This window comes from Xyrauchen texanus, chromosome 31 (assembly GCF_025860055.1).
Source record: "Xyrauchen texanus isolate HMW12.3.18 chromosome 31, RBS_HiC_50CHRs, whole genome shotgun sequence".
NCBI classification, from domain to species: domain Eukaryota; kingdom Metazoa; phylum Chordata; class Actinopteri; order Cypriniformes; family Catostomidae; genus Xyrauchen; species Xyrauchen texanus.
In genome coordinates this window covers 20,440,237-20,458,022 of record NC_068306.1, presented here as the reverse complement: position 1 = coordinate 20,458,022, position 17,786 = coordinate 20,440,237, and the positions used below count along the sequence as shown (strand labels likewise).

At 37.6% G+C, this 17,786-nt stretch overlaps 1 protein-coding gene across 3 annotated transcripts in view; it reads right to left on the bottom strand.

The window, feature by feature from the left end:
* LOC127625314 (rap1 GTPase-activating protein 2-like) overlaps positions 1–17,275 on the bottom strand; it is a 73,354-nt gene extending 56,079 nt beyond the window's left edge. For all 3 annotated transcript variants that reach the window (XM_052100537.1, XM_052100539.1, XM_052100540.1), the window contains exon 1: positions 16,982–17,275. In XM_052100537.1, the coding sequence (XP_051956497.1) occupies positions 16,982–17,025 (44 nt within the window). In that variant the 5' untranslated portion in view covers positions 17,026–17,275. The remainder of the gene's footprint in view (positions 1–16,981) is intronic.
* Positions 17,276–17,786: the final 511 nt, after the last annotated feature.

Sequence of the window (17,786 nt, the reverse complement as noted above, 5' to 3'; positions counted from 1 at the left end):
TTTTTTAATGTAAAAACATTTATTGCGTCGTTTTTTTTTCTCATGATAAGTCGCTGAAAATGCTGTGCCTGCAATTTAGTACATAGTGATTTGCAAAATCGAGTCAGGCGGTGGGGATATGTGGCAGCCGGGGCTTGGTCAAGTGTCCACCTGGAGAGAGAAAGAGCGGTAAGGGCGCTTACACCTGAGCAAGATCATGCCTAACACCTGTTTCTGATTACAGAGAACACGGGGACAGCGGCATAAAAGAGCCACATTAGCCAGTAGACAGACAGAGAGAAACTGAATCAGAGAGAGTCTGGGTCTGAGAGAGTTCTGGGAACCTGAAGTATTATTTTGTGAAGCTGAACCTTATTTGTTACTCTGAAGCTGTCATCTACTCTAAAAGCCAAATAAAAGACTACTCACTCGAGTTGAAGGAACCTGTTTGTCTGCTGTCATTCGTGAGATCCTTTACAATTATAAAAGCTTATTTTAATGTTTGCCGCAAAGTGGACAAAGTTTTATTCTGAAAATATTATCAACTCGTTTACATGCTCATGGGTCATGATGTGGGTCTTGTCAATGGTTTGTTTGGCATCCCATTCAGCACACAACTGAATAAGAGGCTGCATGACTATTACAAATGATTACTGCCAGAGTAACATTCACATACAGGTGTGAGGTGTTACAAATAACATAAAATAACTAACATTTTCCTCTCTCTCGTATCCCCTTGAAGCAAGGTTGAAATGGGAAGGAGGAGACTGGACCATCAAAATAATATTTAATGACACAAAAAGACACAAAACATAAACGCACACACTGCAGCTTCATGTGTGCTCCACACTTTTCTTTGAGCAGAATATTGCACTATTGAGCGCTAGATTTTTTATTTTCGAAGAGGAGAGAGTGAGCACTCGCATGCAAGATTGCATAAATTAAATATGACATAAAGCTAAATATTTCCAAATTGTGCAAGTATAAATCTCTGAGTAAGGGTGTAGCATCTATTATCTGGCAATCCTGAGCATATTAAAAGCTTGTGGATGCGCGATAGGTCCCAAAGACACATAAATGAAAGGTCTCATAAAAAACGTTCATGATAAATCGACCCAGCGGACAGTAGTTTGCCCTGGTCTGCAGCTGAGGGTGCATTAATGTTCGTTTGAGGTACAACCAGACCTGCTTTAACATTCTGCCAAACATCTGTTTTTGTTTTCCACAGAAGATAAGAAAGTCATACGGGTTTGGAACAATATGAGGTGAGAAATGATGACAGATTTGGGTGAACTATCCCTTTAATATTTAACACAAGTCAATATATCATGAGCAAAACTAACATCAAGACACATCAATTTTTTTTGCAGACATCACTCCATGATTAATGAAGCCCTACTATTAGCACAGAGACATATGCAAGACAACATGCACGTCACACACACACTTTCAAAGTTACTGCATGTGTCAAATGCATATACATGTGTATGTATTAATATAATGTTACTGACAGGCATGTCAACACACGGCTTCAAAAATACACCAAACTTCCCTTGAAGACTTGCTTAAGGTTGTAAATGCAACACACTGTTATAATACTGGCACACTGTGTGTGACATTCACATGTCACCACATGTGTTAAAATTCACTGTTCTAGTATATGTACATCAGTTTTGGGGAAGCTACTTTGAAAATGTAGCTTTCCAAGCAAAAAGATACAACTACACTGAAAAAATGATAACGTGCAATTGTTAACTATTTGTTAACTACTTGATCTAATCCTAAAAATGACTTTCATTGGTATAACCCAATTTGCCAGGTTGATTTAGTCAGAATAAAAAAAAAAATGTAACTTGTTGATGTTACCACATTAAGCACATATTTTAGGTTACCTGACAAAAAACATTTCATAGTGTAAGTAGTTAGTTACACTACAAGTTACTAACAAAAAGTAGCTGACTACATTGATGCTATTAAAGGGGACAAAGCTTATATATATACACTCACCTAAAGGATTATTAGGAACACCATACTAATACTGTGTTTGACCCCCTTTCGCCTTCAGAACTGCCTTAATTCTACGTGGCATTGATTCAACAAGGTGCTGAAAGCATTCTTTAGAAATGTTGGCCCATATTGATAGGATAGCATCTTGCAGTTGATGGAGATTTGTGGGATGCACATCCAGGGCACGAAGCTCCCGTTCCACCACATCCCAAAGATGCTCTATTGGGTTGAGATCTGGTGACTGTGGGGGCCATTTTAGTACAGTGAACTCATTGTCATGTTCAAGAAACCAATTTGAAATGATTCGACATGGTGCATTATCCTGCTGGAAGTAGCCATCAGAGGATGGGTACATGGTGGCCATAAAGGGATGGACATGGTCAGAAACAATGCTCAGGTAGGCCGTGGCATTTAAACGATGCCCAATTGGCATTAAGGGGCCTAAAGTGTGCCAAGAAAACATCCCCCACACCATTACACCACCACCACCAGCCTGCACAGTGGTAACAAGGCATGATGGATCCATGTTCTCATTCTGTTTACGTCAAATTCTGACTCTACCATCTGAATGTCTCAACAGAAATCGAGACTCATCAGACCAGGCAACATTTTTCCAGTCTTCAACTGTCCAATTTTGGTGAGCTCTTGCAAATTGTAGCCTCTTTTTCCTATTTGTAGTGGAGATGAGTGGTACCCGGTGGGGTCTTCTGCTGTTGTAGCCCATCCGCCTCAACGTTGTGCATGTTGTGGCTTCACAAATGCTTTGCTGCATACCTCGGTTGTAACGAGTGGTTATTTCAGGCAAAGTTGCTCTTCTATCAGCTTGAATCAGTCGCCCCATTCTCCTCTGACCCGTAGCATCAACAAGGCATTTTCGCCCACAGGACTGCCGCATACTGGATGTTTTTCCCTTTTCACACCATTCTTTGTAAACCCTAGAAATGGTTGTGCGTGAAAATCCCAGTAACTGAGCAGATTGTGAAATACTCAGACCGGCCCGTCTGGCACCAACAACCATGCCACGCTCAAAACTGCTTAAATCACCTTTCTTTCCCATTCTGACATTCAGTTTGGAGTTCAGGAGATTGTCTTGACCAGGACCACACCCCTAAATGCATTGAAGCAACTGCCATGTGATTGGTTGATTAGATAAATGCATTAATGAGAAATTGAACAGATGTTCCTAATAATCCTTTAGGTGAGTGTATATAAAACTATATAAAAAAATATATATATATTTTATATAATATTATTGAAGCCTACTAGAAAAGCTACACTATTTTACAAACAGCAAATCTATTGTCCAGCAGCTAAAAAAATGTAGTACAGCTAGCAGCGTTGCAACTTTTAGTTAGTTAATCGTCAACACTGCTGCAATTCAAAGCTAATGCAGCATACGGTTTGTAAATGAATTCCTGATATCACACTGAGCATAAATCCCAATAAGCATGTAAAGTATTGTTTATGTCTTTTTTACTCATGCCTGGTTCGTTTAATGGCATTTTTTTCATGAGGATTTAATACATTTTCCGGTGCTCTTGCTAGTTTGCATGCTATAAGGTCTGACTTTTGCATGCATGCAAACAAACAAGCTAGCCTATATTGGTCAATATTACACAATTACGCAACCTTACATGTCTTGCCAGCTTTGATTTGTGAAACATATCTGTGCGTGCACACAAGCACACAGACACACATTCTTCCCTTCCAAGCAGGACTGAACATTGGGTGAGTGGAGAGACATGGAAATCCCACTTGTTACCTCTCCACCTGGTTGCTTGCAAGAAGCTTGCCACTGTAGATTATACACAATAAGTCAGACTCAAAGTCAGTCCATACAATAATGAAAGGACCAGCAATCTTGTACAGAGCATATTGCACTTAGGATGCTGGAGTGCTGATGTCCTCACCAGGCTTGTAAACATTTGCTCTGCAAGACTTGCTTGGTCAATTTGATTCAAAAGAATGACCATGTTGTTTAACCAACTTAAAAGAGAAGATCTTGCTGGTCTTTCATGGATTTGCTGTAATCTGCAATTACAGATTAAAACCAAACCAGCATAAAACAACCAGAGCCCGCATGAAAATTCTCACTGATCTAAACTGTTTTTACAGCTTGTCAGTAGTTTCCATTTGCATGTTGTGCATATAATATATATATACTGTTTATGTGTGTGTGTGTGTCATTACAATAAATACTGATTATTTCACATTATTCCACGGCTCTCTGGAATACTGTATTCTGATTGGTCAATTGCGCCATCTAGCAGTCTGATATTTCTCTGTAACAACTGCACATCCACGTGATAGGCTGCTCATCCAGGTATTTGAGAGCCTTTGTTCCTGCTTCTCGGACCACTGTGCAATCTCTCAAATGCTCAACTCATATCAGTGATTCATGTGCATTTATTAATTTATTTGGATAGTAGTCTTGTAACAAAATGCATAATGAGCAATCATACATTCATTAATTACAATATAAACACCAACAGAACTCCGATGCAAACCAGAGGTGGATTTCAGCTGTTCAGCAATTTATTTGTTCTCACAAAATTACAGAATTTTAATGCAAATCAAAGTTCATGTCCATTTATTTGTTTATTTGGCAAGTAGTCTTGTAATAAGCTGAATAATGAGGAGTCAGCTGGTTGTTATCACAAAATAGACCCCTTCAGGGTGATGCAAGACATGGACGCCAACAAGATTTAATCTGAGGGTTCGCAAAGAAATCGGCGTAGAGGTCTGCACAGGCCTTAAAATGAAACCCAAACTGTACCCAAGACCGTGTGGCCAGACCCTACCCGGCCGAAACAATACCTTTAGGTTTTAAGCCCGAACCCAACCCGAAATCGCTAACTATATAATTTCTTCTCCTAGCAAGTACTGTTGCAATATGCTGTATTTTATGTATTACCACTATAGATGTTGAGGGGGATGCCCCACCAAACTTTACAATTAAAGTAAGAATAAGACGTTTTTCAATGACCAATTCTAATACTTTTACATATAGTCCCCCAATCTCAAATATTTGGTCACATCCTTGCCTAAACCTTTGCATCAGATTGTGGAAGAACAGTGAAATTACAATCTTGTTGCAGTTGTAGTAATTCAGGTCATTCTTCATTACATTTAAAAATTTGACTTATGAGTCCTTTTAGAATTGCTAATTCAAGTTATGTAATACCACAGAGTAGATCATATGGTTTACATACATTGAAGGTCTCTTGCTAATGGGACTTCTATAAATAGATACATGCTGTATAGTGTCCTTCCTACGGGCATTCAAACACATACAAACACACAAAGAACATATTAATGACCCTTGCCCTTTCATCAATTCACCTCAAAGCGATTCACAAATGGGCCTCAAGAAGGCCAGTATCAGCCAGCAGCAGCAAACAGTGGATCATTTCCATGTGTATGATCTGTAGTCATGACCCTATTCAGGATGATGAACTGATACGCACGACCAGAGCAGATCCTACTTTCCACTCTGATGCTCTGAACACTTTACAAATCCACTTCATCCACTTTCAGGATCTTAAAGCCCTGTGTGTGTGTGCTTTTATGAGTGAGAATGATAATGCTGGATTTGCACGTGTGCCTATGAATAAGCTAAATACTGTGAATGACCAGATGGGTTATAAATTGGAAAATTTGGCGAGACAGAAGGGATTAAATGCATTGCATTAATCGCTGTGAGTTTGCTACAAAGATCCTGAATCTGAAGTACCATGGCATATTATTTGTTAAGGCTGAGCTGTAAGCTAGCTGTCTGAATTGAATGTGATGAGAGAGAAAAATCATTGGCTGTGAAATAATAAAATAAATAGAAAACACATCTTTCTAGAGCGCTACAGTGTCTGCCCACTTTTTCTGCTGATTTGGTTCCAAAAGTATCTTTTAAAAACATAGCAGCTTCATAAGTCCCGTTTGAGGAATGACTGTGTAAGTTATGTTGTAGAACAATACGTGAAAATCTCTTCATCATGACCTTATATTACTGATAAATTAAAAACAGCATTCTAAACACTCATTGGTTATTCTCAAAGTAACGATTGGCAAATTATTCTTCCAGGCTGGCCTACAAATTGAAGTCATGACTGAACAGCTCTATTAAGATGTTATTTAACATCTAACTCACTGAACTGAACCTGAATTCATCATTACTTTTGGGCTGAAAAGAGCCTAGAAGTAGTACTGTTTTATGTGTAACTGGTTGTTCACATAACAACGTATAGTGTTAAAGGTATAGTTCACCCACAAATGATAACTATCATCATTTACTCACCCTCATTTGATCCCAGATGTGCATGACTTCCATACTTCTGCAGAACACAAACAAAGATTTATAGAAGACTATCTCAGTTCTGTAGGTCCATACAATGCAAGTTAATGGTAACCAAATCTTTGAAGCTCCAAAATGCACATAAAGGCAGGATAAAAGTAATCCATATGACTCAAGAGGTTTAATCCATGTCTTCTGAAGCAATCCAATCCGTTTTGGGTAAGAACAGCCCAAAATATAAATCCTTTTTGACTGTACATTTAGCCATTGCAGTCTCTAGGCACAATCATTATTTCAAGCTCGATAACACTTCCTAATGCTTGACACATGTGCAGAGTGCGAGATGGTGCTAAGAAGTATAAGGGAGCTTGAAATCATGATCGCCAAGGTAACTGCTAATGTCAAGGTTTCTAATGAAAAACTAGTTATTTTCTGGTCAGTTCTAACCCAAAATTGGCTGGATTACTTCAGAAGATATTGATTTAACCAATGGAGTAATATGGATTACTTACTATATGCTGCCTTTGTGTGCTTTTTGGAACTTCAAAGTTCTGTTCACCATTAACTTACTATGGACCAAGAGAGCAGAGATATTATGCTCAAAAGCTTTTTTTTGTGTTCGGCAGAAGGAAGAAAGTCATATACATCTGAGATGGCATGAGGGTGAGTAAATTAGAGAATTTTCATTTTTGGTTGAACTATTTCTTTAACATTTTACATGAAGGCTCCAATTGTTAACACTAGTACATTAGTAAATACATTAGGTATCATGAACTAACAATGAACAATACTTTTAACTTACTGTTCATTTTTTATGTAAAACTGTACAAGTGTAAGTAGTAATTAAAATTACCAAGATTAGTACTGTAAATGTGTTCAAGTATTTTTTATATTAACTATTGAGTTAACTAATGTTAATAAATACAACCTTATTGTAAAGTGTTACTTGTGTAGTTAACATTCGCAAGAGTTTTGCTGTAGTAAATGGTATTTTAAGAGTTTGGCAAAAGACATTGGGGAAACATAAATGCAGTGAGAGCAAAAATTACTATTACAAATATACTACAGTATACGGTACATAATAAATATCCCTATGATGAGGCAATAAATGGATCAGCTTTGAGGCATTAAATGGATCATCTTGTAAAATAAAAAGCATGGGTTAATCTAAATTTCAAATGGACCAAAAGAAAATTAATGTTCGCGTAATGACCACCACGTGCATATGTATATTTGCATGCAACCCTATAACAACAGCACTGTCTTTAGTTTTCATCAAGTAACTATCTTTACGTCTGTTCATAAAACACACAGATAAGAGGTTATAAAGAGTCAGGTTTTGTGGGAGAGGAGGTGTGGGGGTGGGGGTACAGACAGTACTCACTGAGCTCGAAGGGAACTATTGGTAGACTTGTCAACCCTGCGTTTGAAGAGAAAAGACAAGAAAGCATTTAAGATCAAAGAACAAATATAGATGGCTATAATTTGCTTGGCTAGACATTGCAGTTGATCTTAAAAGATGCAAGGAATAAAATGGGTTAAAAGGGGCACTTCTGTGAAGTCTCATCCTGGTATGATTTTTTTAAATTATTGTAGCATGGTGAGTTTAATGCCAAATTAATGCTGACATGCAGGAAAGGTCACTCACCAGCACTGACAATGTCACAAAACATTACACACACACACACACACACACACATTGGTGAGGCTATCCTTATGAAGACGCTCCATAGACATAATGATATTTATACTGTACAAACTATAGATTATATACCCTAACCCTAAACCTAACCCTCACAGAAAACTTAAAGCATCTTTACAATTTAACATTGTTTAGTATGTTTTTTAAGTTATTTAAATTATGGGGACACTAGAAATGTCCCCATAAAACACATTTCTAGCATAATAACCTTGTAATTACCAGTTTGTAACCTAAAAAAATTTCCTCGTAAGCCACCAGCCCACACACACACACACACACACACACACACACATATAACAGTACGTTTTATTTTATATTGCATTTATAACTGTTTTAATTACATTTAAGCCTCTTAAAAATGTGAGGTGAAATTTTTATTTTAAAAAGAACAAATCATTTACTTTAATGTCACGAACTTGTATGTAAAATAATACAAGCTATCCTGTTTGAAATTTCATGCCAACTACACATTTTAACAAAAATGATTAACAAGTTGAAACCTAAAAATTAAGCAGAATTACAGTCAGGTCCATAAATATTGGGACATCGACACAATTCAAATCTTTTTGGCTCTATACACCACCACGATGGATTTGAAATGAAACTAACAAGATGTGCTTTAACTGCAGACTTTCAGCTTTAATTTGAGGGTATTTACATCCAAATCATGTGAACGGTGTAGGAATTACAACAGTTTGTATATGTGCCTCCCACTTTTTAAGGGACCAAAAGTAATGGGACAGATTAACAATCATAAATCAAACTTTCACTTTTTAATACTTGGTTGCAAATCCTTTGCAGTCAATAACAGCCTGAAGTCTGGAACGCATAGACATCACCAGACGCTGGGTTTCATCCCTGGTGATGCTCTACCAGGCCTCTACTGCAACTGTCTTCAGTTCCTGCTTGTTCTTGGGGCATATTCCCTTCAGTTTTGTCTTCAGCAAGTGAAATGCATGCTCAATCGGATTCAGGTCAGGTGATTGACTTGGCCATTGCATTACATTCCACTTCTTTCCCTTAAAAAACTCTTTGGTTGCTTTCGCAGTATGCTTCGGATCATTGTCCATCTGTACTGTGAAGCGCTGTCCAATGAGTTCTGAAGCATTTGGCTGAATATGAGCAGATAATATTGCCCGAAACACTTCAGAATTCATCCTGCTGCTTTTGTCAGCAGTCACATCATCAATAAATACAAGAGAACCAGTTCCATTGGCAGCCATACATGCCCACGCCATGACACTACCACCACCATGCTTCACTGATGAGGTGGTATGCTTTGGATCATGAGCAGTTCCTTTCCTTCTCCATACTCTTCTCTTCCCATCACTCTGGTACAAGTTGATCTTTGTCTCATCTGTCCATAGGATGTTGTTCCAGAACTGTGAAGGCTTTTTTAGATGTTGTTTGGCAAACTCTAATCTGGCCTTCCTGTTTTTGAGGCTCACCAATGGTTTACATCTTGTGGTGAAGCCTCTGTATTCTCTCTGGTGAAGTCTTCTCTTGATTGTTGACTTTGACACACATACACCTACCTCCTGGAGAGTGTTCTTGATCTGGCCAACTGTTGTGAAGGGTGTTTTCTTCACCAGGGAAATAATTCTTCGGTCATCCACCACAGTTGTTTTCCGTGGTCTTCCAGGTCTTTTGGTGTTGCTGAGCTCACCGGTGCGTTCTTTCTTTTTAAGAATGTTCAAAACAGTTGATTTGGCCACACCTAATGTTTTTGCTATCTCTCTGATGGGTTTGTTTTGATTTTTCAGCCTAATGATGGCTTGCTTCACTGATAGTGACAGCTCTTTGGATCTCATATTGAGAGTTGACAGCAACAGATTCCAAATGCAAATAGCACACTTGAAATGAACTCTGGACCTTTTATCTGCTCCTTGTAAATGGGATAATGAGGGAATAACACACACCTGGCCATGGAACAGCTGAGCAGCCAATTGTCCCATTACATTTGGTCCCTTAAAAAGTGGGAGGCACATATACAAACTGTTGTAATTCCTACACCGTTCACATGATTTGGATGTAAATACCCTCAAATTAAAGCTGAAAGTCTGCAGTTAAAGCACATCTTGTTCGTTTCATTTCAAATCCATTGTGGTGGTGTATAGAGCCAAAAAGATTAGAATTGTGTCGATGTCCCAATATTTATGGACCTGACTGTATAATTAAACGCTTGTATTATGAAAAAGTGCAGTGTGTCATAGCTGTTTGAATGTGATCTGCCAGATCCAATTTACCTTTGTGGGTGTTGAAAAAAAGAACATTTTTTCAACATAGAGTGACAGAAAAACACCTCACTAGTATTTTCAAGTAGTAAAGGTGTGCTGTAGACTCACACCATTAACTCTTGGTGAAAAATTATTTCTGTGCTTTGATCGACTCTTTTCAGTACACTCTAATACAAACAGGAAGTTAGATGACAAAATTCAGAAGAGCGTAGCGTGGAAAAGGGGCGGGGCTGAATAAGGTGAATAAAGAACCGCTAGAACGGAAGTTAAGTGAATATAAGAGAAATAATTGAGGACATCTCATAGACTTCCATTAATTTCACAGCAGGTTAATGATAGGGTTCTATTCCCTAACCCTACCCCTATATTACTGAAACATCCCATTATTTCTGATCAGGGGCAGTTGTATGGTCAGTGGATATTCAAGGCTTAGCTCAGACCTCTGTTGATACGTATGGGGCCATCCTTTGATGATATATCCTTAGTCCTTAGCATGACTACTATGTGCATTTTCCATTTCACTTTTTCCCTAGTAGCACCAAATAAACACACAAAATAAATAAATACATTTCCTAGAGCTAATAGTATCCCTAAAAATTGACGTCCACATATGTGGACAGTGAGACAAAGTTGTGAATTTTTAAATAATACCAAGCTATTGAAAGTCAGATTTATTCCATCATATTGTTTATTTTTTTTTCCATGAGTGTGGGTTATTCATGTTATTTAAACCATACAGACATTTACATTTCTGTAAAGCTTAACATTAATTAATGTTTTTTTCTACTTTGGCAACAAAATCTCAATGTTCTCTCTTTGCACTGGCAAACAAACAAGTGATAGCAAGAAGCATTTAGCAATCAGAAATTCGCATAATTACTTCTGATTCAAAGTAATGGCCAGCATCGTCCAATCAGTGCCAAACATGTTAAAATAAAATTTGCATAATACATTGTGAATCTAAGAACTGATTACCATCGAGCCAAGCATTAGTACTTTTGATATCACTACAAGATGATAAAAAGCATTCAGGATTTTACTGAAAACATTAATGGCTTAAGTCCCGGTAGCCCATCCATAGCATCACACATGATTCTGAAGATCAAACCAAAAGAGGTGTCACACCAAGACCTCTTTTGGTGTAAAGTAGCTTAACATGACATAAAATACATGTTTAGTGTGTCTATAAGTGTATATATGGAGGCTTTTTGAGAGACAGAAGGTGGTAGCCAGCAGACCCTCACTGTGCCTACAGCAGAGCACCTATACTGGATCAAATGCACATGGTACAACACACAATGTGGGAAAAAAAGAAACCTTTCCAACTGCTGCACAAGCTTTAGAGCAAGGGCCCGAAACCCTTGGCAGAAAGTCATGTTGGTTTGAAACAACATGCGGGTGAATAAATTATGACAGAATTTTCATTTCTGTGTGAACTATCTCTTTAAATCTAGATAGCAAATCAATTGTTAATTTCTGCATATTGCTTTGTCCTTGTTATGCCATAGTTATCTTTAAGGATTGTTAAAAAAAAAGTTTTATCGAGAACATTGCCTGGCTCATGGCCCATTTGGTAATTGCCGTTTGAGACTTCTAACTAAAGTCTGACACTAGAATCAAATATATTTGAAATATAATAAACTAAAAGTTGAAATTATAAATAATAAACGTTTATTAAAAATAGAAAAACACACCGCTGCATGTGTATGTTGTTTTTCTGGTGTCAAGAAGCATCCATCATTTTCACTATCCACCACAGTGAGGGATTTTTCAGAATTTAGAGGTGTACCAGAAAAATAATCTGATAAAATGTGATGTAAACATTACACTTACACAAGACATTCCTCAGTACGAGGTACCTATCCCTAACCCTAACACCTCTTATGATTTATTTGTGAGTGTGCATCCGTTTGTGTGAGTAGAGCAGTGTCACTATCAAACATGCAGTACTGGTGACTGGGTGTGGTGTGGATGTGGGTAATTCTGAGAGAGGAAGGGTGTGGGCATGTGTGTTTTTGTGTGTGTACACATTTCACAAATTTCCCACAGAAAAAAGCTGACACAGACCCCATATGAAGTTCACATTCACTAGCAGCAATAGTGAATAACTATATATTCATATATTAACTATGGAGAGCTGAGATTGTACCAATTTGATTATCAAATAATCTAGATGAAAATAAATGAGAGCTGTTGTTGGTGTATCAAATATCTGTGAATGTAAAAATAACAAAAAATATCTGCATACGTGTGCAACCTCTCAATTAAATTCACAAAAAAACAAACCCTAAGCTCAAGCTTAAAGCTAAATTTAAACTTGACTCAGCCTAACGCGAAGGCAAAATGTTACCCTTGGCTAAAGTTAACCCTCATTTTAACACTAGGGCAAAACATAATTCTAAGATAAATGCAAAGCCTAAACTAACTCTAAGTCTAACATTAAGGCTAAATTTGGCCCTTGGCCTAATGCTAAGCCTTAACATGACCTTGAACAAATACAAAGCCCAAATTTAGATCCTCACACAAAAATATAAATTCAAAAAACTATTTGGTGACCATGAACATGAACAAAAATCATAAACTTCACAGCAAAATAAAAAAGGATTAGGCTATATTAGCAAATACTTGTGCAGGATGGGAATTATTTCTTCTTCCACACATCTTAACAAAAGACCCTAATCCAAACCCTAACCCTAACCTAACCCTAATGTAACCCTAACCCATGCTGAAAGACACAAGCAGACAAGCGCTTGCGCCATCACAAGGGTCATTCAAACAAGAGGGATCAGTGCCAGAGGAAACTCCTCTAGACAGAAGTGTAGTCTAGGGCATACGCAGGCATACATTGTATGCCCACCAATCTTTCTTAGGATTTTGTATATACCTGAAATAAGTGATAATATGTATAGCTGCCAGAACAATGAGTAGGCTTTTGACCCAGAACTTTGTCAATCTACTAACGTAGCACCATTCAGTGATTTCTGTTTTTTTATTTTATTTTAAAAAGTGTACAGATCTGGGGGGGGGGGGCCTGGGTAGCTCAGCGTGTATTGACACTGATAGTCGTGAGTTTGAATCCAGGGTGTGCTGAGTGACTCCAGCCAGGTCTCCTAAGCAACCAAATTGGCCCGATTGCTAGGGAGGGTAGAGTCACATGGGGTAACCTCCTTGAAGTCACAAATAGAGGTTCTCGCTCTCAATGGGACGCGTGGTAAATTGTGCGTAGATCGCGGAGAGTAGCATGAGCCTCCACATGCAGAGTCTCCACGGTGTCAAGCACAATGAGCCACATGATAAGATACGTGGATTGATGGTCTCAGAAGCGGAGGCAACTGAGACTTGTCCTCTGCCACCCGGATTGAGGCAATTACCCATGCCACCATGAGAACCTACTAAGTAGTGGGAATTGGGCATTCCAAATTGGGAGAAAAGGGGATGGAAAATTGTTTTTTACAGAGATTCTCTCTAAACGCATACAGAGTTGAGGGAGAGGGAAGCAGCGTGCAACTGATGGCACATGTTGGACAGACAGGCCGACTAAGCTGATCAAACATATATATATATATATATATATATATAGATTTAACTAATGCAATTAAACTTGTGAAAATACTGCATGTTATTGCACCTCTGCTAATTTTTGATGCTCTTTTCTTTCTTTTTTTGGCCTTTTACTGCTGTTGTTGGTGGTGCCTTTTTCTCGTGATGGAAATATAAATTGAAATTATTTAATAAGTAGGAAAACAATTTCACTATACACAGAAAAGCACATAATCCCACTGTGGTGACATACAGGCACAAACACATATCACAGCATTTAAAGATAAACATCCATACTGATGCAAATCACAAAGCCAAACTCAGCTCCACACTCAGCCAACATGTGTGAAATCAAGGTTTCAAGAGGGAAGCGAGAAAGGAAATGTGAGAAGCAGAGCACTCAAGCAGGATTGGAATCGTGGTAATGTGCACTCTAATACAACTATAACCTCTTTTAAATTATTTAACATTATGGAAAATATTCAGCATTATCTCCTCTTATAAAATATCAGCATCATCATATAAAATATCTGGCTGCTCAGCTGGACTGTGAGACATTCGGAATTGGGGACTTTGCTGTCAAAGCACAGGCTGAATTGACCCCATAACCTGTTGAGCTACAATAACAAATGTTTTAAACAAGTGGTCAAGAGAGTTTTTTTTTTTTTTAGAAATAAGAGGTAACTGAGTGCATGTGAAAAAGACAAAGGGTAAAAAGTGCAAAGAAGTGGGAAACAGATTTATACTGCAACAGATTGTATTTAACAGAAAGAGAGAATCACAGTCTGTCTGATGAAAAAGAGCAATCAATAAGAAAAATCCAGTAATAAGGGCAATGCCGGTGCCTTTATTTAACATTCATAGAAAATATATTCAATAATCACTTAAGGATCTGCACCATCAAACTCCACTGTGGTACTATTTGAGACATCCTTTTTCCAGCTCCAAAGGGGTAGAAAGTAGAGGTTGACCGATGTAGGATTTTGCAAATACCGATAACTAAGTTGGGAAGACAAGCCTATAACCGATTAATTGGCCGATAGCCTTTAAAATTGATACTGAATGAAAAAACTACATTTAAAGTAGGGATGCACCAATACCACGTTTTCTCTTCCGATCCGACTCAGATACCGGAAATCTCAGTATCGGCCAATACCGATACCGATCCGATACCAGGTTTGTTTTATGCATAATCATTTTAGAATATCTTTACATTATTGTGTGGAACTAATTGGGGGTACTCTTTAATATGTAAAGAAACACAAACCTCTAACTACACATTATTTTAATATAAATGTATTGCTTATTAAGAAACGCTTTATTATTAACTTGTATACTGGATAATGTAGCAGCAAAATTAACAGCAATTCCAGTATTCAAGTCTTCAGTAGAAAAGAAACCAGTGTTTAATTTTTGATTTTTCTTTCTTTTTTTTTTCTCTCTCCCAAAAAATGTTCAACTTACATCTAGACTTTAAAGGATTCAGATATCTTTTAAGTCACCAGTCCACTTTTCATTCACAGTTATTTTTTGGAACCCATTCAATTGAAATATTGTTATACATTGTAAACAAATAGTAATGACAATAATAATCATAATAAATAGTTGTTAATATTATTATTATTGGCTTTTAATTTTAAATACAACAGTAATATATTTAAATCGTGCACTTTTTAAACCCTCACGCTTTTATTATGACATTCTATCCAAAATCTCGAGGAAGTCCTGTATGTGTCTGTTTGTAGGCAAGTTCACAGTAGTTTAATTCGCGTCTTATTCAAATTCTGGAAAAATGCATATTATAAGTGAACCGAACTATTGAGCATCTACATCTGAGATGTTGTTCACTGTCATTCACTGACGCGCTGCACGTGCATTTGATATATTTACTTATATAGCCTTTTGTGATTCGAAGAGCTATTGCACGTCTTAAAGTGGCTGATCACTTCACTTCTGGTGAGGGGTCTTTAATGTGAAACTAGGGCAAACTAGTGAATTGCAAGGTCTTATGCTTTTTTTTTAATGCTTCTATAAGATTCATTGATATTTCTGTTTTGTATTTTGCGCTTTAAATTCTCAAAGAAACTCGCCACACACACATGAATCACTTGATGATTATCTAATCAAAACGACAAAAATACGTATCACTGTGAGGATAAAAAATGAATTAAAATCAGATGTGTTTCTGATTTGTTTATACGTTTCTCTTGACTGCAAGAAGATGTTTTTCTCAAATCTCTCACTACCTTTAAATATACAACTTAGCTCGCTAAAGCATAAATGTGACTGGATATATATAATGCAAATAGATGGTAATACATTTTATTTAAAAATTTGGGTAGGAATTGTGTGTTTTTTGTCACATTTTTGTCACAACAACTTGAGATTAGCTTTAATGTTAGCATTCTCTCAGCCTTGTCTGCAAACATACTGCTGTTCTCTATTAATGCAGCATCTATTCAATAAATTAATTACTTTATAATGATATGACAACATGCACTGTATACATACCTTTTAGATGTTGGTGTTTTAAATATGCATTGTTCAGCTCCATGCAGTGTCACATGTCAAAATAACCACACCAATGCATCAGTGATCGTTTTTCATTTCGCCTCTAGAGGGCGCTCTCATACTGTAATGACAGCACGCCATTCCCAGCCGCTCCAGCACCGGACACAACAGTTTGTCGATAACCGATAGTTCCATAAATCGTTATTAGTGCCGATTAATCAGCACAACCGATATATCGGTCGACCTCTAGTGGAATGGGATGGAAAAACCACTCTGGACCCCACTCACCTAACCCACTACCTTTTTAAACTGTTGCCTTGCAGAGGATTGAGCACCAGAACCGTCAGGCACAGGAAAAGTTATTTCACTTGTCACAGGCAATTCTAGATGACTAGATGCCCTCTAATCACACATTTGCATGCCTGATACTTTATACCACAAAACAAAGAAACAAAGCCACACTCACAATGCTTTTTCAACTCTCTTCATATCATTTGCCCAAGATTTGCTCTCTCTCCATCATTTAATACTACAAATGAATGCAGATTAAAAAACAGCACATGCAAGCATGCTGACAACCATAGAGAAACACTACCAAGCACATAATTGAAGCACTTCAACTCTCATACACACACACACACACACACACACACACACACAGAGGGCATCTGGCAGACATTTCCACACAACTGATTTTGTTCAACATGAGCGACATACCATCCAAATCCACTGAAGGAAATGCTCCTCTTCCTCCTCAGCATGGTCCCTGTTTTGCTTTTTTGCCTCTAACTCCAATTCTTCCCCAGTTCTTTAACAATCCCTCTCCAGTCTCCTCACTGTCCCCCTTGAATCGTCCTTCTGTCTCACTGTGCTTGTGTTTGAGTATCTCACAAGTATCTCTCACTCAGCCGGCTCACGCTCTCAATTTTATCTCTCTCTCTCTGTGAAATGATTTCATTCTCCACCCTCTTTTCTCATTATGTGTGCATATGTTTGACAGTTTTTGGTTCTTGCACCAGCTATGCAGCTCCCTCTCACTTCAGCGCCCAACTTCTTGCATGTTAAGTGTAAAAAAGAGGGTGTGGAGGAAGAGAGAAGAGGTGACAAAGGAGTGGCTGAATGTGGTCTTCTTTTTTTTTTTTTAATCGCTCTCTGGGCCTTCTGTTGGCTTGAATATAAAATATCAAAGATTGTCTGATATGGCCATATACTGTAAGAAGAAATAAATTAAATATAAAAGAACAATTTCACAATTTCTTGTGGTTTATCCTATTAACTGTCATTGTTATTTTACTGGCAGAACCCAGCAAATTAAATTATGCTAAATATGTCTTAGTATTTATGGTTTGCATAAGATTTGTATAAAAAATTTAAATAAAAGCATGCACCATACCATAACACACCGGCTCATTGTTTTTAATTTCTGGCTGAAAAAAGACATTTCTATTTACTGCTAGTCATGACAACGGTTCCCACCTGTGCAAAAATGGTCATCATTTTAAAACATCTATAGAACCACTGT